The sequence below is a fragment of the Mastigoproctus giganteus genome, chromosome 5 (assembly GCF_048544385.1).
Source record: "Mastigoproctus giganteus isolate SK-2022 chromosome 5, ASM4854438v1, whole genome shotgun sequence".
Lineage (NCBI taxonomy): Eukaryota > Metazoa > Arthropoda > Arachnida > Uropygi > Thelyphonidae > Mastigoproctus > Mastigoproctus giganteus.
In genome coordinates, this window is record NC_143579.1 from 60,114,415 (window position 1) to 60,142,055 (window position 27,641).

General features: G+C 38.2%; 1 protein-coding gene across 1 annotated transcript in view; it reads right to left on the reverse strand.

Annotated features, from left to right (window-relative positions):
• The window catches only part of Apt1 (Acyl-protein thioesterase 1), a 112,376-nt gene extending 97,885 nt beyond the window's left edge, over positions 1 to 14,491 (reverse strand). Inside the window, exon 1 of the mRNA XM_090373241.1 lies at positions 14,196 to 14,491. Coding sequence (XP_090229367.1) covers positions 14,196 to 14,267 — 72 coding nt within the window. The 5' untranslated portion in view covers positions 14,268 to 14,491. The remainder of the gene's footprint in view (positions 1 to 14,195) is intronic.
• Between the last annotated feature and the right edge of the window lie 13,150 nt (positions 14,492 to 27,641).

Consider the following 27,641-nt stretch of genomic DNA (forward strand, 5'->3'; position numbering starts at 1 on the left):
TTGTATCCAAATCACCATGTTCATTTTCTGCTTACACCAAAGCTCGCAACAATTATAAAACAGTTACTATTCAGTCCTGGCAAGAGTATAAAACTTGCTTCTTATCCAAATGGTAGTTGAGCATTTTGGTCTCTTTCCAAAGTTATTGGCTGCAACTTTTGCCCATCTCTGTCAAAACCAGATGGTTCTATTACCACTTCAGCCAAAGATAAGAGCGACTTGCTATCATCCTACTTTTCTTCTAACTCGTGTATTAATGATCTTGGTAAACCACCTACAATTTCCAGTACACTCCATTCAGTGCCTCCTGTGGTTGCTTGTCAAAAGGATGTCAGAAAGATTTTGAACAATCTCAATGCTATGAAAGCTCCAGGTTCTGGTGGTATTTCTCCACTTGTTCTCAAAAACTGTGCTCCTGAACTTACTCCTGTTCTGTGTCACCTTTTTTCTCTTTCTTATTCCAAAGGTTTCCCTTCTGTTTGGAAATTTTTGCATATCCAGCCAGTTCCTAAAAAGGATGACAATTCTCTCCCATCCAATTATCGTCCCATTGCACTTACTTCTACTCTTTCTAAAGTAATTCAGAAATCAATTTACTGCTATTTACTAATCTACTAATCAATTTTACCACCTTAAACTATCTAGAAACCTTCCATCTGATCAATAATCACCAATATGGATTCCATCAGTGTCAATCCACTGGTGATATTCTGGCTTATGTTACTCATCTGTGGACAAATTCAATGGAAAATGTTTAGTGAAAACTCAAGCAGTTGTTCTCGATATTTCATAGGCTTTTGATTGTATTTGGCATAAAGGTGTTCTAAATAAGCTTCCATCTTATGGTTTGCCAACTGTTTTTTGTAACTGGGTATCCAGTTTTCTCTCTGACTGCTCACTGTCTTCTAACTTCTTCACTAATGCTGGTGTTTACCAAAGTTCAGTTATTTCTCCCACTTCTTTCGTCTTGTATATTAATAACCTTCTTCCATTAACCAGAAATCCTATTCGCAGTTTTGCTGATGACAGCCCATTGCATTTCACCTTCGGGTTTGAGAAAACTTGTCCTGCAAAAACAACTTCAACTTCTCAAATATCCACTACCAATTATTTAAATGCTGATCTCCAGGTAAATCTACAGTGGAGCACAAATAACTTAATTTATTTCAATCCTTCTAAAACTCAGTCCTATCATATCTTGTGTTATATATCTATTGGGATTACCCTGACTTCTAATCTCTCTTGGCATAAGCAGATTACAAATATTGCTTCCTCTGCATCTAAAAAAACTGGGTTTTCTCTTTCGCTTTTGGCATTACTTTTCTTCCATACAGCTATTCACTCTGTTAAAATCACAAATCCACCCTACCATGGAATATTGTTCCCACATCTGAGGCAGTGTCCCCAAAACCTCCTTCAGGCTTTCAGATTCCATTCAAAAAAGAGCAGTTAGGCTAATTAATGACTAATCTCTAATGGAATCTCTCCACTCTCTGTCTCAAGAGATGTTCTGTTTCATGTCTTTTAGATATTTCCTATGGGCACTGAGAACTGAATTGGCTTTTATAATTCCTGGTCTCTTCCAAAGCAGTCCAAACTCATGATACAACCAGTCAGCATCTTTTTACTGACCAACTTTTACAGTATTCTTCGTTAATTAACATACTAGATTGTGTTTTACAAAGGTATTAAATAGGTTTAGTAGCATTCGTTAGCTTCTTGTTTTGAATTTAACTAGTGATTTTTGGAAGTTACGACTCCCAGTGTTGGCGCCAATATTGTTGAACTAGCTGCCATATTGTAATCGATATGGCGATCGAAGCACAATATTAGGAATCTGTTAGCTTAGTACAGTATTATCAATTAATCAAAAATATTTATTAATCTCATTAAATTCCATTGTTAATTAAACTGTATTTAAACAGAAATCATGATCCAGACTAGAGCAGCGAAGCAAAGATCGCAGACTAGCGAGAGTACTGTGACTCTGGGGAGAAACGAAGGGGGCGATTCTCTAACATATCGCAGTCTCAAAAAATGTGCGAAAAGTGAAATGTTTGCTGAACTTTCTAAAATGGGATATGATCTAGCCAAGGAGGATATTTTTGTGGGTGCTAGATGCCTAGAGTGTCAAAAAATTAGGCACCAACTCAGTGTTCTGATGGGCATCTATGAGAGCTTGAGGTGTAGGGTAAATGCCCTCAAAGAAATTAATGAGGGCCCATCAAGTTCTCAGCTGCCCAGCTCAACAGCAGAGCTGACTCCTCCTGTGCATCAAGCAACACAGAGACAATCTCCAAGACAGAATGTGCTGGTCCCAAAGGAACTAGTTATTGTAGGTGACTCTATTGTCAGGGAGATGGGAAATATACTATGCAAGAAGGATAGGTGGAACAGGACCAGGGTATGTCTGCTTGGGGCAAAAGTTTATGACGTAGAGGAGATGTCATCTTTTAGGGGCACAAAGGGTGATATTGTTGTACATGTTGGAACTAATGACATTAATAGTAAGAGATCTACAGATTTACTCAACAAGTACAGGTCAATGTTGAAAAAAAAAAAAAGTCGCAAGTTAGGATTGAATGTGAAAGTGTCTGCAATTCTGCCCAGACACAAGAGGAGGAAGTATATGATGAGAGCCTTGTTGATCAATTCGACCCTGGAGAGATTGTGCAAGACTCAAGGGGTAGAATTTTTTTCAGCCTGGTCTGTGCTTGTTGACAGAAGAGACTGCTTCTACAGGGATGGGTTATACTTAAATAGAAAGGATGCAAGAATATTTGCTGATGCTATCGACAGGTGGGTCAGAAAACCGCTAGCTTGGGGGGATACACACATTAAAAGGTTAACAGTGGATGCTGGCAGAGGCAAAAGTGATTCTTAAACTGCTTCTATTGGAATGAGCAGCAGCATTGAAAGCAAGGCAATGGAGATTTCCAGGAGTCATAGTGGAACGAATAAATACATAGGCTGTGTTAGGGTAACTAAGAGTAGAAACAGGTGCATATATACTTGCATGTACACCAATGCCAGGAGTATAGTTAATAAATTTGATGGCTTGAAGTGCTAGTCAAGACATGAAAGGCAGATATTGTTGGGATATCAGAGACGTGGTGTCACACAGATATAAAGTAGTGCAGAATTGGAATTTAGGGAGTACAATGTGTACAGAAAGGATAGACAGGGCAGGAAGGGAGGAGGGGTTATGCTGTTAGTCAAGAAACACATAAAATCTAAGGAAGTACATCCAACTGATGTTGGAGGACAATGCAATGTTGAGTCTGTTTGGTGTGACATAAGCACTGGGAAAGGAAAAATTAGAGTGGGTGTGTGTTATAGGCCTAATGAATCTTATGAGTATAATGAGCAATTGTGCAGAGAAAAAGAGTGGGTCAGTAAATCAGAATGTCTGATAATGGGGGATTTTAACTTTCCAGATATTGACTGGAACTTGTGGATTGGTCACTTGCACACTAGCAAGACTTTTTTGAATTTATTGGATGACTGTTTTCTACAGCAGCATGTTCGAGAGTCAACCAGAGGTAGTAATACTCTTGATCTGATTATCAGCAGTGATTATTCATACATTAAGAATTTGCATATAAAGGAACCACTGAGTGATAGTAATCACAATGTACTGATATGGGAATTACTTAAAGATGTAACTACCATCAAGACTAAAGGGAAGGGCCTTTGCTTTCAAAAAGGTGGCTACAGGGATCTCAAACAGTTTTTAAATTCTGTACAGTGGGATGAACTGAAGATGTTACCAATGTTGAATTCTAAGGGAAGCCTTCAAGGAATTAATCTTAGAGGCTACTAGGCTTTTCGTTCCAACTAAGAAATACTGTTCAAGGTTCAGGTATAAATGGATGTCAGATGAATTAATGAGGCTCGTGGCAGAGAAAAAAAATGTATGGGATGTATATAAATTTATCAGGTCACACAGAGGCTATGGCAGATATAAGCTTGTCTGTAATCAAATCACAAAGGCAGATATAAGCTTGTCTGTAATCAAATCACAAAGGCAGATTACGAGAAATCTTTGGCAAAGGATGCAAAGAAAAACAGCAAAAAGTTCTTTACTTACGTAAACTCTAGAAGGAAAGGGATGAATCAGATTGGCCCACTTAACATAGATGGGTTGACGATTGATGATCAAGCTCAGGTAGCTGATAAACTGAATGAGTATTTTGCATCTACATTCACACATGAGGAGTTATTCAATGAGGGGAATGCCAGAAGTTTATCAAACTCTAACAGGGAGCTAAGTGATTTTGTAATAATTGAGAGCAAAGTGGAGAAGAAATTGTTGAAGTTAAACATAAGGAAGGTACCTCAGGTGGACAGGATACATCCAGTTATATTAAAGGAGGCAGCAAAGGAAGTAAGCAAACCTTAGCCATAATTATGAGAGCTTCCTTGGACTCAGAGGAGGTCCCCATGGACTGGAGGTGTGCAAATGTGACCCCAATTCACAAAGGGGGTTCAAAAGGTGACACAAGTAATTATAGACCTGTTAGTTTAACTTGTGTTCCGGGGAAAATAATGGAGTCACTGGTTAAAGAAGCATTACATGATCATCTAAATAAGACTGCAGTAATATTTAAGAAACAGCATGAGTTTGTTAAAAGGAGGTCTTGTCTGACCAATTTGATTGGATACTATGATGTGGTCACAAAGGAACTGAATGTCAAAAATAATTTTGATATCATATACTTGGATTTCAGGAAAGCTTTTGATACTGTTGCACGTGGAAGATTGCTGTACAAATTGGAGAGGTATGGCATTAAGGGTAAGTTTCTACAATGGATAAAGGGATGGTTGAGTGGGAGACGACTGAGAGTGGTAATCAATGGACACTGCTCTTCATGGACAAATGTCATCAGTGGATTTCCCCAGGGTTCGGTGCTGGACCCCGTTGTTGTTTTGTGTATTCATCAATGATATTGATGAAGGCATATCAGGATAAATGTCCAAGTTTGCAGATGATACAAAGGTTGGCAAGGTTGTTAATGACGGTAAAGGGAGTATGCTACTCCAACTGGATCTAGACAAGTTGGGTAAATGGGCTGAGAAGTGGCAACTGAAGTTTAACATTGACAGATGCGAAGTACTGCACATGGGTAGCAATAACCCAAGAGAAACGTACCAACTGTGTGGTACTACACTCATGGAAGTGGAAAGTGAAAAAGACCTGGGGGTAATTGTGCAGTCAAATATGAAGTTTGCTGAGCAGTGCAGACAGGCTGCCACGGCAGGTCATGGAGTCTTGTCAATGATATATAGGAATTTTGCTAGCAGGGACAGGGAGGTGATTATTCCCTTGTATAAGGCAAGTCAGGCCACACCTTGAGTACTGTATACAGGTCTGGAGGCCTCATTTCAAGAAAGATGTAGTGCTGCTGGAACGCGTACAGAGAAGGGCAACAAGATTAGTGAATGGAACAAAGGAACAAAGGGGTACTCTTGCAAAGAAAGGCTTAAGTTTTTGAAAATTACAGTGTCTGGAGACTAGGCACCAGCGAGGTGATCTGATAGAGGTGTATAAAGCCTTGAATGGTTTGAGCATGCTCAATGCTGATGGGATTCTTCCTCTTGCTCAGAATAATCACCTGAGAGGGCATAAATTCAAATTGAGGAAAGACAGATGTAGGATAGACGTGCGGAAATTTGCCTTTAGCCAGTGGGTAGTTGGTCGATGGAACAGACTTCCATCCCTTGTCGTGGAAGTTGATAGCCTAAATAAATTTAAGGCTCAGCTGGACAGGTATTTCGAATGAACGGAGGGGTGAAGTGGAAGTGGGTTTTTTTTTTTTTTTTTTGGCTGATGCTGCATAAGCTTGCTTTCTTGCATCACATGTCTCTACTAATGCTAATGCTAATGTAATATTCACAGACACTGCTATGACTTGGTACATGCTCTTGCAGAGCAACCCTCCTTGTTGAAATTCCTGGAATTTGTTCTATTCTTTCTAACACCCTTTCCTCAACATCAGGTGTTATGCTTCTGGGCCTGCACCCATGTTCTTTAAGGCATTGATGTACCCTGATGAATGTGCACCTGTTGGGCTGCCTTCGGCAGGGAAATGCTTCTTAGTACAAATGTGCAGCCTTGAGTGCACTGCCATTGGCTTTACCATACATGAAGTGCATGTGTGCATATTCTTCATTGCTGTAACCTCTTTCCGTGTTGACTATCCTTTGATAAAGGAGTGCTATTAGTAAGTGTACCTCACTATACGTAGAACATATATCACATTCTTGTTTTTTTCTTTATTGGAGAGTAAAACTCTACACATGTGGACTTTGCTACAATTATGAGGTCCACCAAGAACTTCTTTTCCGTCATGTTATTTCAGCTGCTATTAGGTAGGTGTGCCTAATAAAGTGGATACTCAATGTAATTAACAAAATAAGGGAGGCAGACTTGAGTCTTTGCAAACACACAAAATGCAAGGAACCCTTTTTGTATGCACATGGAAACCATTTTGAACGTCCTTTAAAGGCCTGCAAAATAAATATTTTTCTCATAGACATCCTGTAGCACATATTTAGCTCTTCAAAAATAACCAATCTACAACCAAATGTGGAATGTGAGTTTTGGAGCAGGAAGTGGTATACTGCAAACTAGCTTACCTTATACCTACCGTATTTCCCCATGTATAAGACGCACCTTAATTTTGGGGCCCGAAATTTGAAAAAAAAATGTATTACATAAAGTTATTGAACTCAAGTTTTATTCATCATAAAATTCATACAACTCATCACTGTCAAAACTCCCATCCATTAGCTTATCCTCATCTGTGTCTGATGACGAATCACTGTCTTCATATATTGCCTCGTCCTCAGTTCCATCTATGGCATATGAAATGCCACACTTCTTAAATGACTTGACAACGATCTCAGTCTTGATATTATCCCAGGATCTTTTCACCCAGGTACAAACTTCTCCTATAGTTGGTTTCTTCACTCTTCCTGCTGGTGTCAAATTGTACCCAGAAGACTTCATCCATTGGTTCCATTCGTCTCTCATGGCAGCTTTGAAGGGTTTGTTAATGCTGACATCAAGTGGTTGGAGCTGGGATGTCAAGCCTCCAGGTATGATGGTAAGTTTTTTTTTTTGCTCTGCAGCAATCTTCTTTGTATTTTTGTTATGTGTGCCCTGAACTGATCAAGCACCAATAGGGCAGGTTCGCGTAAGAGCCCACCTGGTCTCCTGCTCCAAACCTTCTCAAACCAGATCTTCATCCCATCCTGATCCATCCAACCCTTGTCATGAACATGGACAATCACTCCTCGAGGAATGTCTTCCTTTGGCATTGTTTTGCGTTTGAAAATCAGCATAGGAGGCAGCTTGGTTCCGTTGGCATAACAAACTAGAACAACTGTATAATGGCTCTTTTCATGTCCACTTGTCTTCACAGTTACAGTTTTCACTCCCTTCTTATCAACAGTTCTGTTACTTGGGACATCAAATTGAAGGGGGACTTTGTCCATATTTGCAATCTGTCCCAACTCAAACTGATGTGTCTTCCGACATTGAATGACAAAATGATGAAATTCAAGGACCTTCTGCTCATAGCTTTCAGGCATCTTTTGGGCAAGTCTGGTGCATGTATGCATACTTAGTCCATTCCGTTTCATAAACCTGAATCATCAATTATGTCCTCTTTTGAAATCAGTAACTTCTTTTTCATTAGCAATTTTTCTTGCCTCATGCTGAACCATCTTCGTGGACACAGGAATTCCAATTGCCCTTTGCTCCTCAATCCATATCTTCAATTCCCTCTCTAAATCAGGCCATTTTGCTGACTTGCCTCTAATGGCCTTCTTCTGCCATGGCGTTTTCAGTAGGGTTTCTTCTTCCCGTAGCCAGTCTCGGATTGTTTTCTCAGTTGGAGGACCAAACTTACGTTCAGCAGAATGATTTCCATTCACTTTTGCAAACTGGATCACTTTTAACTTGAATTCAGCACTGTACGAAAGTCTTTTCTGAGCCATTTCTGGGCAGAACGTGGCAAAACGTAACCTAAATATACCGGTAACAAGTGCAAAACAATGAACGCAAAGACAACAAGCGCGAAAAAGCGGGAAATGCAAGTAAAAAAAATCTACAATCACTGTATAAGACGCACCCAGTTTTTAGACCCCAAATTTTTCGAAAAAAGGTGCGTCTTATACATGAGGAAATACGGTACTTTAGATTCCAATTGAGAATCCATCTTGGTTTTGTCTCCATCTCGACCATATGGAAGTATCAGTTTTCAGAGTGCTTTATGAAAATGTTCTGGGTTGTACTGAGTTGGATCACTTTATTAGCAACTTGGACACTTTAAATAATGGAAGATTCAACCCCCTACCAATCTCTTAGAAGTTATCCTGTTCTATGTTACCATTTCAACAGGTTTGTTAATTTTTATTGATGCAGCTATGAATCTGGTGAATGAATTAAGTATTGACTGAAATAATGAATTTAGAATCTCTTTACAGGACTTCATGAAATCTGATATTACAGTAGACTTTCAGAATAATGGCACCTTCGGGGATTCCAGGTGCTGTTATTTCGATTTTTCTGTTATCTAGAAAATTTTATTTTTAATATATTTAATGCAGAAATAATGAGGCTTAATAAGAAATGGAGAGATTAAGAATGCAATTTTATTAACTGCACATAAAAAACATATACATGTTGACAATCCAATGTTATATCCTTTGACTCAGAGGAAGTCCCTACGGTCTGGAGATGTGCAAATGTATCCCCAATTCACAAAGGGGTTCTGAGGGTAACACGAGTAATTACAGACCAGTTAGTTTAACTTCTGTTCCGAGGAAAATAATGGAGTCACTGGTTAAAGATGCATTGCAGGATCATCTAGACAAGGCTGCAGTAACAATTCAGACACGGCATGGGTTTGTTAAGGGAGTCTTATTTGGCAAATTTGATTGCATACTATGATGTGGTTACAAAGGTACTGGATGCAAAAAAATAATTTTGATATCATATACTTGATTTCAGAAAAGCTTTTGACACTGTTGCACATGGAAGACTACTGTACAAATTGAAGCAGTATGGTATTAAGGAGAAGTTGCCTACAATGGATAAAAGGGTGGTTGAGTGGGAGAAGCCAGAGAGTAGTAATCAATGGATGCTGCTCTTCGTGGATTAAAGTTATTAGTGGAGTCCCCCAGGATTCGGTGTTGGGCCCACTGTTGTTTTATATATTTATTGATGATACTGATGAAGGTATATCAGGCTTAATGTCGAAGTTTGCAGATGATACAAAGGTTGGCAGGGTTGTTAATGACAGTAATGGCAGTGTGCTACTGCAACAGGGTCTAGAAATGTTAGGCAGATGGACTGAGAAGTGGCAACTGAAGTTTAACATCGACAAATGAAAAGTACTGCATATGGGTAGAACTAACCCCAGAGAAATGTACCAACTATATGGGTTTACCAACACTTACGGTGGTAGAAAATGAAAAAGACCTGGGAGTAATTGTGCAGTCAGATATGAAATTTTCAGAGCAGTGCAGAGCAGGTCATGAGGTACTGTCAAATGATATACAGGAATTTTTCCAATAGGGAAAAGGAGGCAATTATCCCTTTGTATAAGGTAATGGTCAGGTATGCCTTAAGCACTGCATACAGGTCTGGAGGCCTCATTTTAGGAAAGATGTGTCATTTGAGCAAGTACAGAGAAGGGCAATGAGACTGGTGAGGGGAATGAAGGGGTGGTCTTACAAAGAAAGGATTAAATTCTGCAAATTGCAGCGTCTGGATACTAGGCACCTACAAGGTGATCTGCTTGAGGTGTATAAGGCCTTGAATGGGTTGAGCAGGGTCAATTCTGATTGGATTCTTCCTCTTGCTCTGATTATGAACCAGAGGTGGGGAATAAATTCAAATTGAAAAAAGACAATTATAAAATAAATGTGCAGAAATTTGCCTTTAGCCAGCGGGTAGTTGATTGCTGGAACAAAATTCCATCTGTTTTTGTGGAAGTTGATAGCTTAAATAAATTCAAGGAGGAACTAGACAAACGTTTAGAGAGAATGGATATGTGAAATGTTTTTTTTTTCTTTTGGCTGATTCTACATAAGCTTGCTTCCTTGCAGCACATGCCTTTACTATTACTATATTTGGCCATTAATACACTCCAGCTATGTTACGCCTCATTCTATTTTCTTTGTTATATCAAGTTTAGTCTGCATGCGTAGCACAGTGCTATCGTCACTGTCCTTCCCATACCGGGTGGAAAAGGACCAGGTTTGAATCCCATTGATGATGCGAAGAACTTCTATGGGCTTTTTTTACTCTGTGGCTGAATGTGCTGGTCTCTGTCGTAGATAGAAAGGTTTTCCCCCCCAGAAATGAGGGTTTTTCACCCAGCAAAACAGGCAAATCAACCAGAGAACACAATTTACAGATGCAATACACATGTGATATGAATTAACTTTCCAGGTGACTCTAATGTAATAGTTTGGATTATATCAAGTTTGTTACCAAGCTATAATGTTGTTGTTGTTCTTTTCTTCTCTGTTATTAATTTTAGGAGCTATAGTGAGAGGTTTTTAATTTTAAAAAAATGTAAAATAGCAGCATAATCCGTGTGATATTAGTACAGAATTGACTTTCAAAATGACAAATGTAAACAAATACATCATTTTACTTGCCATTTTATTTTTTTGGCACTGAAAGATGTCTACTGTATGTAAACATCTGATTTCAATGTCCCATTAGCTCAAATGTTCTGTCATTTGGGGTGCCATTATTTTGAAAGTATACTGTAATAGTTTATTTTATTTACTGTACTTTCTTGAATACCTCTACACACTTTTTTGTATTAAAAAAAAGTGCAAACAAAAATTTGTATGAACTTATTCATGAATTTAATATAAGGAGCAGAAAAAATTGGAAATCTTGCTAGTAGAAAATACATCAACAAAAGTCATATAAGAGACTGAAGAAAGAAAAAAGAACTGGAATCCAGGAATTCAAGACAAAATGGGAATGGGTGTTGAGGATTTTTTTGTCTTTGTCTATTTTTTTCAACGATTCATCAATTAGAAGAAAAATAAGTAAACTCTCTCCCAGTGACTTCCAGATGTCCACGAAGAGAAAATGTTTCCAACACTATGTTCTCAACGTGCAGCAGCAGCAGCATTTGTACATTATTTCCCTTAGTAATGCTGATCGAACATATGTATTTTAAAATTCACCTCAAAACAACAGCGAATACTATGGGTGAGAAGAGTTATTGTAAGAAATTGTAGCAATGAGAAACAACAGTGCACTTTAATGTGCATCATGGCATAGAGCAGAAAATTTGACCTACCAAAAGTTGACGTTAAGTTATGATCATCTAAAGCAGTGGTTCCCAAACTACTAAGATCTACAGACCCTTTTAAAAATCAAAAAAAAAAAAGTTTGCGGACCCCTATATATAACATGTGCATATATATATGGTCGACCACCGTTTCGCAGACCCCCTAGAATTTTGAAATTTTGTTTCGGATCCTGAATAGCTTCCTCTACTTTCATAATCGAAATGACATCTTTTCAATCTTTCCTTACAGTGCTTGCTTCTGGAAACGAAGCGTCAATGCCAATGATAGTAGCCATATTATTAGCTGAACCAAGAATCTTTTGGAATGCTTCCTCTGCTCTATTTTCTTTAAAATATTCCCTGATTTCCCATTGGTAGGGGTGTAAGGCAAGGATGTTCCATGTTTCCCATGCTATTTGATTCATATGCAGAAGCACTGATGAAAGAGTTCAAAAAAGAGCAGAAAGGAGGTGTAAAAATAGGAGAGAAGATAAAGACAATATGATTTGCAGATGACTAGATATTGATTGCTAATAATGAAGAATTACAGAGCTCCTTGGACATCTTGAACAGCATAATAAAGGAGTACAATATTAAGATTAACAGCAATAAAACCAAGGTAATGTCAATTTCAAAGTGGCCAGGAAGAAGAAGAATCAATATAGCATTAGGTGTAATAATATTAGGACAGATACTGATACTTGGGAAGCATAATGACAGAAAATGGAAAAAGCCTGGAAAAATTAAAATCAAGAATTGTAATGGGCAAAGAGACATTTAGTAAGAGAAAAGAACTATTGAGAAGAAATTTCAATGAGTTAAGAAAGCAAATGGTAAAAACATTAATATGGACTGTTGTACTATATGTCTCTGAGACGAGGACACTGGGAAAGAGGAGATGACGGCTAGCTATCGAGATGTGGGTGTGGAAGAGGACGGAAAGGGTGCAATGGGTGGACAGAGTGAGTAATGAGTCATTCACTCATTATGGTCTGCGAACCCCCAGGGGTACACAGACCCCAGTTTGGGAAATGCTGATCTAAAGTATAAGAATCGGGGTTTATGGAGAATGCTCTGGTTCCAGATTGGATCAAACATGTGGCAGAATCAACAACGGTGCTATTAAACCACTGCTACTATTATAAAATACAACATTAACAGAATGCTTATTTTAGAGAGCCTATAGGGGCACAGAACAGAAGTGAAAAATGCCCTCAAAAGCATAAAACACAGATCTACCTATATTCCTGGAGAACTCACACTGATTCTGCAACCAACAAATGTTTGTCTGAATTCGCCATTTAAAGCTATGGTGAATGAACAATATATGTAATGGATAGCTACCATAGAGTATAAGCTCATGCTAAAGGGGAAAATCAAGTGACTACAAACTAGGCAGTTTTGATTGTAGATTAAAAAAAAAAAAAAAAATTGGGCATGCTTTTGCTTATAGTGATTGAAAAAAGCCCTATGACAGAGGTTCCCAAACTTTCTCAGTTCACGGCGCCCTTAGTGTCCCAGTAATATTTTTACGGCACCCCTAAGCCAAAATAAATACCTGACAGTGGTTTTCGACCTTTTAATATATACCTATATAATAATTTTATTCTTTACGTAGAGGTATTAAATAAAGATCAATTATAGATCACCACAAAATTAAAAAAGATACAGTACAATGGATAACGAACACCTTTTTATAATGAAATAAATGTATAAATTTAAAAAAATAATAATAAATAAATAAATAATAATAACTTTAAGTAATTTAAAACCAAATTACACAGCACCCCAAGAACGTTGTTGTGGCACCCTAGTGTGCCGTGGCATCCCAGTTGAAAACCACTGCCCTATGAAGTGAGGAATATTTAGAAACTCAATGGTTTTGCTCATGACTATGTTTGAGCAGCATTTTCTTGCTTTCAGCTAGGAGGTGAGAAGTCTTGTCATAATCCTGCATATAAGCATGGTAGTGTTAAGACTTGCACCTGGTTGCAAACGTGAAAGTAGCCATCTTCCCTCCAAATAGAAGGTCCCAACATTTTGTTGACTTTTTCTCTCTAAACATGAAAAGATTAAAGTTCATTTTGTTTACTTGGATGCAACTATTTCTGGACTTCCATGTTGGCACTGCCCTCATATAACAATCAGTAATACTACTTTTATCTGAGTAACTGGCATAAAGTTAATTCAACTAACACTGGGGGAAATGAAGCACAGTTTAAAAGCAGCTGTTAATAAAAAAATATTATGCTGTTGTTATGTGTGATAATGAATTATTTACTGTTAAACCACATCTATACAAAAGTAAATTAAACCATTACCACCTTTTTAGTTAGTTACAAACCAAATATGCAATATTTTAGTTTTATACTTAAAACGAAGCCTTTAAAATAAAGGTTCCCCCACCAGATGCTAAGCAGTCTGGTGAAGTTTCGTATATATAGCTGCTAACCAATGAACACAAATCTGATTTGAAAATACTTCATGATAAATTTTTCATTCTTTCTCAGAGCCCATTTAATTTTCATAAAAACCTTCCTTCCTTTTTTTTTTTTTTTTTTATATACCTAAGTATTAATTACAACATTCTCATGTATAAGGTCTACAAACTGAAAGCAGTAAAACCTTGTGTGTGATAAAGTCCCATGCACCTATTACCTGTGAATGGCCGGTTACAGGTAAATGCGACCTTGATTGTTCACTTTCTATTACATATAATCAATATACCTAACCATTAAAATATATACAAACAATTACTCACACAAACTTAGTTTACTGACAAATTCTAAATGAAAATTATGGTACTCTAATTAATTCATTAATTTTATAACAATGTTTGAATATCATTAGGCTTAATGTTGTTACCGTAGCAGTGTGTTTCGCAGAAGCCGAGACAACAATCGGTGAAGTCATGCTGGAAGTTGAATTTCCTCCCATACACTAAACACACACACACGCACAACTACTCTCGAAAATATAGTTGACCACTTCAGTAAACTTTTTTTCTGCTTACATAAGCCCTCCAAAAATCACGCTTCACCAACACTGCCTAACGCTATTCGGACAGCAAAGAGTGTGTACTAACACTTGCAGACTACAAGGAACAGGAAAACTAAGGGTACCAGTTAGCAGTACAAGAGTAGCGTGACACAGTTTGCATTTGTCCTCGTCAAAGTGATGAAATAATACAGCAACTTTCGATTTTCGTAATTAAAATAAAAAATATATAAAATTTATAAATTATAAATGCTGTTCGATGTGATAACCCTTATGTGAAATAAAGGAGACTAGTTATATAAAATAAAATTATTATACAAAGGCATAATGTAGGGTAAATTTGCAGGTAATTAGATTACTGAAGAAAAAAATATATATAGATTGCAATTTTTTTTTTTTTTTTCTTAAACTCAGTTCCTGTTCTTTTGTGTAAGACTAGAAAACAAAACTGTCAGTGGTAAACTGATGTCTTGTATCTAAAACTGACTTCCTGAAGTCTGCCGGGTAATGAAAGAAAATTGACCACCGGGAAAGACGAAAATTATACAATCTATAACTTTCTTCTTCTGAAGACATTATACAGTGTTAACCACATAACAGAAATATCAGTATTAATATTACAATGGAAGCGGACTTTTCTACATATGTCAAAAAAAAAAAACATCATTAATATCTTCTCCATCGCCAAACAGTCTCTCTCTCTCTCAGGGTAACTAGGGAAATTTTTGGCTAGTGCAGCAGAAGCCTCGGGCTTCCTTTCACCATGTAGCTAATAATAATAATAATAATAAATAATAATAGTACCTATCCAATTTTGCTTTGAATTGTAACAAACCATCAATATCGACACTATGATAGTCAATTCATTCTTATGATTTACATCACGCTCCCCTAAACTAAACTTCATGAAATCTAGCCTTTTGTTATTCCCCAAAATTGCTTATTTGTGCCCCCTGATTCTCCTCTTTTTCTGACAGTGAAGATATACCTTCCTCGTTCGTTTCACTGACTCCCTTCAGAGTCTTATATACCTCCATCATGTCCTCTGCCTAAAATGTCTAATAGCCACATTTTGCAGGTCCCCACTTTTTAAGCTGTTCCTCACATAGGCATTAACTGGCACCCCTTACCAATCTGGTTACCCTTCTCTAAACATTTTCTAGAAGTTCTGTCTTTTTTCAAGCTTAGCCTCCAAACCTACTATTGTCTTATAAAAAGGGATGTTGATATCCTTTTACCTTCTTGCGAAAATCCTCTACGAGAGGAGTATCAAAAGGTTTTTCTCATGACCATGTTCTATGTGTTCCAGGAGGTTGAGATTTGGAATATATATTACTCTTTTTGAGGCAATTCTTCTTCTATTCTTGTAGAAGGTCTCACTATGCTCTTGAAACCATGCGTCTGTTGCAGAAATTGCCTCTGCATTGCCAAAAAAAAAAAAAAAAAAAAAAAAAATGCTTTCCGGGCACAAATGATTTCAGCTGCGGAAATAAGAAGATATCAGAAGGTGCCAAGTCAGCAAATAGGGCGGATGTGTTGCAAGATTTGGAGTACTAACTTCTGGGTGAGATCAGTGGTTGCAACAGCAGTGAGGCTAATGGGCTGTCATAAAGCAACAGCATGCCTTTGCTGAGCATTCCGCATCCCTTATGCTTAATTACAGCATGTAACTGCTTCAGTAAGTTGCTATAGTAATGTATACTCATGATGGTATCCTTCTCCCATTATTCTCTCGGATTACTGTGAGAATAATGCTCAGCTCACCCTATAAAATTCACAGCAATGCCTTCCTCCAGACGGTTGCATTCTGTCCTTTTTAGGAGTTGGCGATGATTGTTGTTTCTATTGTTTTGAAACCTGTTTGTTTCTGGAGTCAAAGTGATGTATCCACCATTCAACCATAATCACCAATCGAGATAAACAGGTCAGGATTGCTGTCATACATGGCGATAAATTCAGCAGAGCAAGCCTGCTTTTCTTTTCTATATATTTTTTTTTTTCTGAAGACATGTAAGTGAGTGAGGAATCCATCATTCTGAGACCACATTCACATTCAAACCTTTGGGAATTATGTTCTCCACTGAGCCATAGCTTATCCTAGTTCGTCAATTATCTGTTTCCCGTGATCGTTGAGGATCACCTGTTCACACTTTTCTCCAGAAATTCAACGGTGTGACATATGGATGTCAGCCCACTTCTTTCATCATGGACGCTATCCCGATGGCACTTGAACTGTTTTTCACCAATGTTTTGTTTTCAACATCATACAGTAAACAAATAACTCCATGCACTGTAGATATTTCATGGATAGTCCTTGGCTGTTCGCCTTGCAAAAACAGGAATTTGGTAATGGATTCATATTCAGTTTTATCCATGATGACACTCTGTAGCACATTTAGCTCTGTAATAAAAGAAACATAAGAGTTAGAGCAATGAAACATATACAATATTACTAGATAAACTTGCAATACAGTTAATAAAACATAATGGCATAGAATACACAGAAGGCAAGAGGAAAAACTTTTTGATACCCCCTCTTGCCCTTGTGGATTGCACAGTTAGTAGGATCGCCATCACCTCCACGCCAGCGGAAAAGACCTGAGTTCGAGTCCTGTCGATGATTTCCTGAATTTTTATGAGAATTTTTTCACAATATGGCTCAGTTAGTCTGTCTCAAGCAAGGGTAAGTGGTTTTTCCTCCCGGAAACTCTAGTTTTTCGTCCAGCAAAACATAAAATCTACCTCAGAACACAGGCAATTTACAGACAATATATATATATATATATATATATATACGGAGCAATGTGGCCTTTCGCTGATGCTCCTAAAACCATACTACGACAACAACAATATCCCTTCGTCTATCTCAGACATGATGCCATATGCCTTCCTATCCTTCTGTTTACATTGCATGGAAAATTTAAAGTCTGACTGAATATTAACCGCCAAACTCTTTCGTCTTGCATCACTTTTAACTGCACCCCGCCCCCTAGCTTGTAATAACTCCTGGATTGCACTTGCCTAGGTGCAAACCTTGCATTTAGAAGCAACAATCAACCAGCCAGTAGGTGGTTGATTCTAGGAACATGCTTCCATCTGTTATTGTGAAAGTGGATGGGTTAAATAAATTCAAGGAAGAACTAGATAAAGTCTTGGAGTGTACGGAAGGGTAGGTTTTTTGTTTTTGGCTGCAGCTATATAAGCTTTCTTTCTTGCATCATTTTCCATTTCTGCTACTACTACTACTGCTACTGTTATTAAACTTCAGTTTCCATTTTTCAGACTATTTGTGCAACCGGTCTCAGTCGTTCTGGAGCAAAATAGCCTGCTGTCTCTTGTTAACTTCCACTCTTACATTTATATAATCGGAAAACTTTGACGATTTCCCCTGCACACCTTCATCAATATCATTAAAGAATATTACAAAGAAAAGTGGGCCAAACTGATCCCTGAGAGTATCTACTTGCTGCACTGGTCCACCCTGAGATATATTCATTTATGACTACTCTCTATCTCGTATGTTTTAGCTAGCCCTTGAACGAACGAAACATCTCACCATTAATCTCAATTTGTTCCGTTTATATAAATAGCCTTTGAGTAGGAATTGTATCAAAAGCTTTACTGAAATCAATATCAGTAATGTCAAAGCTATTTCTTGCATCCACTGTTTTATGTTTCCATCATAGCAATTAACTAGATAGGTCAGGATATTAGCTCGGGAGAGAAGCGTTGGGATTGTTTCAAGAATTTCTGCCTCTCCATTTCTACTAAAATCGACAAAACGTTGATTCGCGAAGTGTCTTTCCTAAGTGTATCTCTAATTTACCACTTGAAGAAGCACATTGTAAGGTGGGGAGCCGCGTGTGACGTTTGTACCCCAATATCACTCCTATAATCCATCAATGGGAAATAAATTCCATAACAGAACAACAATTGCAAATTTCAGCATCTGGAAATTATAAAAAAAAAACTTGTTTGTGGGAATCTTTCAGCCATATGAAGGGTATTGGTACCAAGTGCATGGGGTGGTTGGTTGTGTCCGGTTATTATTATTATCCATCCTGATCACACGGTGATTGGGATGGTCATTACTTGTGTCATATGCTATATTTCTTTGAGTTTCTGTCTTAGGTCTGCACACCTGATCTTTTCTTTCGGTTTTCTGGAGCTTGCTGGTGTGGGGCACTACTACGTCGATCAGGTAGATAGCCTTTCCTTCCTGTTGATAACGATTATATTGGTATGTTGTGCGGGATCAACTTACTCGTTATTATGGTACGGTCCCAATAGTGGGGATTTCTATTAAGGCCTGGGATTCATACTTGTAATACCATACACTTTGTTTGATCAATTTGTACTTTTATGCTAGCTTCTGATGTATTATCCTGGCCACCTGTTCGTGTCTGTGAGTGTGCTCCATCTGGGTGATCACCTCGATCGAGTACACTCACAGACACAACCTGATGCGGTGGATTGTTCCTAGGACCATCGGCGACATGTGTCACCAGTCACTCCAGAGTCCTTGGAAATGTATTTCCTGTAGTTTCTGGTGTTTATTACCTGCTCTTGGATGACGAATATCCTTCGGTTCAGGGAAGAGCTTTCCTTCCGTGAGCTTTGGAAGCCATCTTACCTATGTAATTTTTATGTAGATCAATGTGGTGTCTTCCATGGTGTGCCTTCTTCTTCCATCTTTCAGCCTTTGTTTCTTCTGTATGTCTAAATGAGATCTCCTTGTTAAGGTAGAGTGTTGTGTGCCGTTTCTCTATCTTTCTTAAGACTTGGTAGATTGGTAGTTTATTTTCCTTGAAGTAATCCCGGAGGTTCTTAATTGTCTTCTTCTCTTGTTCAATGAGGCCAATCATTCCCTTCTATCCTTCTTTCTAAGTTATGGTCAGTCTCTCGATGGTCGACTTCGGGTGGTGTTGGCGGCTCTTTGTCATCATTATTCTTCCCGTTCTCATAATCTCCGCCAGCTCGGTATTGGACCAATCTATGATCCAGAAGGAGTACGATCGTACCGAGTCTGTGTAAGTGTTTATAGCTTATGTTTCTGCAATTCAGCTTTGATTTTAGCAGGCTTCTCAGTCTCTGATCGTATTTCTCAGTCAGGCTGGCATTGATCTCCTTGTGTTCTGAATGGTCAGCCTGCTTATTATTTTTTTCCTTTCCATATGGGATTTTTTACTCCGCAATGACAGGTACTGTTACCAAGTGCTTGGAGTGGTTTGTCCGGTTACTACACTGCTCGAAAAAATTAACAGAACATGTCAAAAACTTGGTATGCTATGAGGTTTGCTATGAAGCTTGACAAAATTTGGGATGGTGGTGTACCATAGAACAATGATGAAATGAGGAGACAGCGAGAAAATTCGTACAGGTATAAGGGACATTTATAAGGATTTTATAAGAATTACCAAAAGACCACATTACAGAAGTCCATACAAGATGCTCGAAAACATGGTTACATAACATCAGTATGGCGAATAAGGATTAATGGCCGCACCCCTCTTCGTGTTTTTATAGGGGTACTGAGAGCAAATCTTCGAACCCTATGTGCCGCTGGTTAGGGGTGCGGTTGGCCCAGATATTCTTTTCATGCATGACATCACTGCACATAGAACTCAAGTGGTAGAAAAATATCTTGAAACTAAAGATATCCAACGACTGCCTAAAGATATCCAACGACTGAATATCGAACATGTGTGGGACGCATATAGGCGTCGCATTGCACACTGACTCCCAGCTACTCGGTCACTTGGTGAGTTAAGGTCTGCGCCGGTGGAAGAATGGGATTTGTTGCCACAGAATATTTTAGACACTTATATCGAGCATAATTTATAAGTGGTCTCAGGCCTGTTTTGCCGCTGGAGGGGATTATATGCTGTACTGAAGTCATGTGACCATTTTTTCGAACAACACATATTGACTTCTGTAACGTGACCTTTTTGGTAATTCTTATACCCAATAAATATTGCTTATACCTGTCAGAGGTTTTTCACTATCTGCTCATTTCATTCTTATGCTATGGCAATATAAAATTTCGTTTTATACCACAATATAAAATTTCGTTCCGCTTCATCGCAAGCTGCATGTTTTAAACCACGTTTTCTTCGTGTTCCGTTAATTTTATCGAGTCGTGTAAGTCAAGAGCTCGCGTGTTTGAATGGCATAAAAGATTTTTAGAAAGAATGTGGAAGAGGACGAATGGCCAAGCTGTCCTGTACCCATGAAAACATATGAAAATGTGTACCTGGTAAGGATATTGATTTTGGCATTCACATAAGGATATGTCACATAAGGATAAATTACAGTTCATGGACAATGATTCGAAATGATCGTCGCTTACGGATTAGAATAATTGCATAAGAACTCAATATGGACAAAGAAACAAACAAATTTCATTTGAAAGTTTTAAGCAAGAGAAAATTGTGCGGCAAGATGGTGCCGAAAATTTTTTATTGAAGAACAAAGAATGAGAAGACTTGAAGTTTGCGAAAATGTTTTGATAATATTGAAGAAAAACTAAACTTAACTTTCTGCGTAGTGTTGTTGATGTTGTTGGGGTTTTTTAGGAGAATCAGCGACTAAGGTCATATTTCTCCGTTAATACTGTCTGTAAATTTCTTGTGTTTTGTGATCGATTTTCTGTTTTGCTAGAGGAAAAACCCAAGTTTTCGGGAGAAAAACCATGCTACCTTTCCCTGAGACCAACAGACTCAGCGAACGTTGGGAAAAAGTTCCATAAAAATTCCTCTCGTCATCGACGGGGCTCGAACCCATGTCTTTTCCACCTGGTGGTGTGGAAGACGGTCTGCGTATTGTAATTACTTATGATGAAAGTTGACTGTTCCAGTATGCACAAGACACTAAAAGATGGTCAACGCAATGGAAGGCAGAATAATCCCCTGATCAATAAAAAAAAAAAAAGCAAGAATGTCAAAATCAAAAGTGCAAACCATTCTGCTTATTCTATTTGATATTAAAAGAATTTTGATGGGTGAATGCGTCCCATCAAAACAGACTGTCAATCAAGCGTACTACATTGATGTTCTGATAAGGCTGCGTGTAAAAATTCGAAGGAAGACACCTAAATTGTTTTAGGATGGTTGGTTGCTACATCAAGACAATGACCCAACACACAACATACCGACCGAAGAATACACACATTTACAGACACAATATGCTGACATCTCCTAACTTTACTTGCTTTTGCGTTTAAAACAAACATAATCGTGGATTTGTCCTTCGCGGGTAGCTTAGTTGCGATCGTTGTCCTTCTAAACTGTGTAGAAAAAGACATGGGTTTGATTTCCATCAAGACCAGTGCCGGATTAAGGCACGAGCTAGTATGGCCCTTGACCTTCATCAAAAAAAGAACAATGAAGCAAGAAACACACCGATGAGCCAAAACATTGTTATCAGGGAGTCGTTATGCAAATCGAAGCAACTGCAGGTGAACTACGGCACGTGCAAGGGTCGGGACACGTTATAAATAACACCTGATACTGAGCTTCATTACTCAGTGTTACTCTTGTTCTTCAGATGGGAAAGGCAGCGGACTTAAGTAAGTTTGACAAAGGTCAAATTATAATGGCCAGACGACTGGGTCAGAGCATATCCGAAATGACACGGCTGGTGGGATGCTCATGGTCAGCCGTGGTTAGTACCTACCAAAAGTGGTCGTTCAACACCTCCGGTGAGGTGTTGAACGACCACGGCTCATCGCTGCTCGAGGTGAGCAAAGGCTCTCCCGGATGGTACATGGCAATACAAGGGCGATTGTGGCGAAACTTGCCGGTAATTGGAATGCTGGTGATGGGTAATGTGTCACAACACACAGTACATTGAACCCTGCTGAAAATGGGGCTGCGTAGCCACAGGCCACTCCGAGTGCCCATGCTGACCACGGTTCACCGACGACAGCGCCTACAATGGGCACGCGAGCGTCGAAACTGGACCTTGAGTGATTGGAAGAAGGTCGTCTAGTCCGATGAATCACGTTTCCTGTTGCACCATGCGGACAGCCGCTTTCCTGGGGAAGTGATGGCACCTGTATGCAAAAATTCAAATTCAAATTATTACCTGGATGCACCGTGAAACGAAAACAAGCTGTTGGCGACAGTGTCATGCTTTGGGTGATGGTCTGCTGGGATGCCCTGGGTTCAGTCATCCATGTGCCGGGCACTCTGACGTCTACCACCAACCTAAACATCATTGTCACACTGTCAGCAGGGGCCATGTTCCCTATCAACCTTTCTTCTGTTCCCTACCATCCGGCCTTTTTCCCCTCCTTATTTTTCTCTTACACAATGCTTTTTTCTTTTTTTTTTTGTATGGGGGGTGGTTTTTCGTCCACCCGCCACCCCACTCTTCCCTCTGGTGAAGCACTCATGCCACACGGTCAGCAGGGGGCCATCTTTCCTGTCGGCCCCTTCCTTCTTTTTCCTATCCTCCAGTCTTCTGCCTTCCTTACTTTTCTCTTACACAATGGGCTTTTTTTTTTCTTATATATATGCCCCACAGGTCTAAATCTAAATACATCAAATTTCCCGACCTATTTGGCCCTAGAACAAGTTATTAGCGAACACCCCTACGCTCTGTTAAAATTACAACCGTTGCTCAAGAAACAGCGATCATCTCATTCCCAAATCTGGTCCTAGCCACTGAAACACCAGGAAAGTAGGTGGCAGGACCCACCAGGGTACTCTAGCATCAGTGATACACCCGGTCAGCCTCCCCGTAGCACGATGTGGTAACATCAGGTCCCACTAGGGGTTTGGCAGCTAATAGACCAGAGGAATAAAGGGCACAACACAATATACAACACATGACCCCCACACACCTTCAAATCTCTGGCCCGATACAATGTATACCCGTGGAGATGGGAGAAATCCCAGGAGCCGTTAGACAGTAACATACCTTACCTAAACATCATTGCTGACCAGGTACACCCTTTCATGGCAATGGTCTTCCCCTCTGGCGGTGCCTCTTTCAGCAGGATAATGTGCCATACCACACCGCTCAGATTGTTCGAGACTGGTTCGCGGAACATGAGGGAGACTTCCAGGTATTGCCCTGGCATCCAAATTCCCCAGACATCAATTCCATCGAGCATCTGTGGTTTGTGTTGGAACAGCAACTCCGATCTGCGACATCTCAACCACTGACCTTACACGAGTTAAAAGATCTGCTAGTTACGTGTTGGTACCAGATACCACAACACATTTAGAAATCATGTAGCATCCATACCTCGCTGGGTACGGGCTGTTTTGGCTGAACGTGGGGATCAACATCATATTAGGTAGGTGGTCGTTTGTTTTGGCTCATTGGTGTATACATATCCTTAATAAAAGGGCGCCAAAAAGTCTTTCTGCCCGGGCCGTGGAAATACCTTGGTCTGACTCTGATCAAGATGTGAGGAATTTCATAGCCATTTTCACACTGTGGCCCAATTAGTGAGCCCAGCGCGCGCGCAATCGAATTTCTATCTTCCCGAAAATTCGGAATTTTCTTCTAAAAACTGACAATAGAACAAACGATTTATTCAGATGCTATGTTTTAACTCTTATTTGGCATATAGCCTGACTGTTCTTCCCCGAATACTTCTAACAATAATGAATTCAACAATACTTCTAACCAACTTATCTAAAATACTTCCATCGATTTTTATCATCTGGAACCCTAAGAGGCGAAATTGCTCTCCAATTTCCACATTCAGGTTTAATTCTTATTTTTGCCTATTGATACTGAAATATTAGAACAAGGCAATTAATGCCTTGTTCTAATATTTTGGAACTTATTTTTTTTTTTGAAAATGCCATCTGCATAAGTAACCACGGCTTTCATCATATCAGGTGTTATTTGATCCAAGTTTGCTGCCTTTTCAAACTTCATATTTGCTATGTTTGTTTTTTTTCCTATCTCAACAACATACATCGAAAATTTTTTTCTTCTCCTTCTCTGTATCACCACCTTTGTTTATAAATTACTCAAAGTATTTGCTTCATACGTCTAAAATATCCTTACTTCTGTTTTAATTTCACCCTTATCATTTTTGATTGCGTTCCTTACCTATTGTTTTTAACTCTGTTCTGAAAATTTTAATTAATTCTTAGTCCTCCTGCACTTTTCGTTATGTGTAATAAAATAAGGAGCATCAGCAACTTCGCCATGTTGCACCGTATATATCTGCAAATTGCGTGTGTCCTGTGGTCGATTTGCTGTTTTGCTGGACGTAAGTCAGTCTCGTGCTACCGCGCTCGAGACCGACTAACTCAGCCACGTTGTGAAAAAGGCCCGTGAAAATTCCTCGCATCATTGACGGGATTCGAACTCGGATCTTTTCCACCCGATGTGTTATTAAGGCGTCTGATTGCAGCTGGTAGTAATACACATGATCTAAACTCCTCGTGCTGGGAAAATGAGACTGTATTGAATCCGATTCTTTCGTAAGGACTGAAGTAAACTCATTAAGTTTCTGGGCAGCTATTCCGCCTAGAGCCTCCCCGGCATGTCTGTTTTGCTGTATTTTATGGTGTGAGAAAGTGTTTATTGACTTGTGGAATTCTGTTTACTTGAAACTCTGACCTTGGCGAGTAATATTTTCCATTTTGGGAACTCATCATACAATATTCTCAATATCATGAAGAGCAATTGCTTTATACCTTGTTCGATTATTTTTAAAATCCTTAAAAATATTTTTAAGGCAACGTTAAGGGAGAACTCCTCCTCTCCTTCTTATATTATCGTCTGCTATTTATAGCAGACGATAATATAAGAAGACGATAATATATGCTATATATTATCGTCTAATATATGCTATATATTATAATATATAGTATAATATATGCTATATATTATCGTATATAAGAAGACGATAATATATAGCAGACTATAAAAAATTCTTGAAAGTCAAAAAATCAGGAGAAAACATTGAGGATAACAGTAGGCGGTCGAATGTGGAATAGGAAAATCAAAAACTAAGGATATTAGAAAAGAATGAGGAGTTAATTTTTAAATTATTTCTAGGCTGGTCATTTCTCCGAACTTGACCATTCTCCAGTTAGTTTGGATTTCATATTAAGCGGTGTTGTGCAATTTATTAAGATAGCTGTGCTTGTATTTTAAAGTGTTTTTTTTTTTTTTTTAATGCAACCTATTATCGGAATTTTAATGCAACCTATCATTGTGGTAAATGTCCTATAAATTTGAATCGAATATCGACATTATTTCTGTTTTGTTGTATGAAAGTGATCCATCAAAGCATATTTTTTCTAATAATAATCTCTATTATTTATCAAGCGACTAATATGAATTTAACAGTGAAGAAATTTGATGTCATAACTAGGACTGAACTGTATTACTGTATATGAATGTCCTTCGTAGTTTCTTCCTTCTTGTAATTTCATTGTTAGCAGATGAATAAAAGCATTTTCTTCCCAAGGGTATAAGTCTAATTTATACAATGCGTAATCAGCAAATGAATTACAATCGCTTTATGATTCTTTTTTTAGCTTCTTCCTGAAGGAAGTACGTACATCCGTTACCCAGCCAAAGTATTGATTAGTCGATTTTTCCAAAAAATAAAAAGGTTGCTTTAATGTGCAGTTCATGAAGGCATTATTAAGAACACAATTTTAAAATTTTGTAACTGAAAAAATTAAATTAGAATTATCTTCTATGTTTTTAAGTGATTCAGGAATGGAACTACAAGTTAAATTAGAAATTTTACACGATTTGTTGATTGTCTTATTATCACCGATGGTTTTATTAAATACTCCTAGATGGCAGCACTATATAGCACGTCGGTTCAATCAATTATTTGCTAGATAAAATTTTACGAATAGGTTAATAATGTGAAATGTTTCTATTTCATTTATAAATAAATGCAAATGAAAGTTTTAAAATAACATATATAAATAACTTCTGCGTAATTTATTCTATGTAGCGTACCTCGAGTTGACTGTAAATCGAGCCTATGTGACCTGTAAACACGTCATAATGATCATATTCTTGTCAGTAGGCTAAATTGTACAATTCTCTACCTATGCGGTCGTGTTGGGATCCAAAACTAATAGGAATACGAGAATAAAACGGAACAGTTAAGGAATTAATAAACACTGGTTTTGTGTATACTAAAAAAATGCACAAAAATACTGTAATTAGTACAAAAAGACGTACAAAAAATATCCAGAAAGTTGGGATCTGTGTAATAAGAACAGTAGGCAAAAAAAGGAGGTAAAAATTCCTCTTGAAGGACTTGTATTTGGAAAATATACTTTGGTTGAATCTGTTACCATGCCGAAGAGTTAAAACCGATTATTACTAGTAGCCTAATGCCAAATTTTCGCATAATTGCTTTCAGCAGGCAGCTACATATGAATATGCATTAAAAATAAAAATTAAAATACAGTATATTAAATAATGAGGAATTCAAGGAGGTGTCAACTACCAGGAAGAATGTCAGAAAATAGAAATAAAATATATATAAAATACGTTTTGTGATATTGACCAATAATTAAAATGATATGTATCGTTTTAACTAATGCGGTATTTTTGAGTGGAAAGGTGGTCTTTTCTTGAGTCATCAGAGTACACTCGTAAACATGACCAAGTAGCCAGGATAATACATCAGAAGCTAGCAAGGAAATACCAGTTGATCAAAGAAAGTATACCGTACTACAAGTACGAACCCTGGGCAGTACTAGAGATCCCAACTCACAAGCTGTATTGGGACCGCGCCAAATTAACAGATAAGACAATCCCGCATAACAGACTGGAGATAACCCTTGTCGAAGAGACGTGGAATATGCAACAAGTAACGATCATCGTGTCAACCACCAGTATGGTGCCTAAGACCCTACATAACAGCATTAGGTCTCTCAGAGAACAAATACAAGGAACTCTAGAAAGTCGCAATTCTGAACACCTGTAGGATAGTCAGAGAATTCCTCAATTAACAGTAACACCAGAAATAACAATCACTCTGTGCACTTGATACCCCAGTACCGTCACGGAGTTGAATTCCACATCAGAGAAATAATATAACAACAACAAAAAAAATAATAATGCCAAGCTGAGAAATAAATTAAGCCTGTTTTCCGCTACACTAATTTTTTGTTTAAGAATGAATAAACAACTTTAAAATGAAGCTGGAGATATAGAAATAGGTAGCAAAACTGAGTAAATTGAGTACTTTTCTTAAAGGTGTGTAAGAGTGACTAATGAAACTAATTGAAACTGGATTTAGTATGAAATGACCTCTGGAACGTGTAAACGAAAAAAATATGCAAATAAAAAAAATTTCTGTGA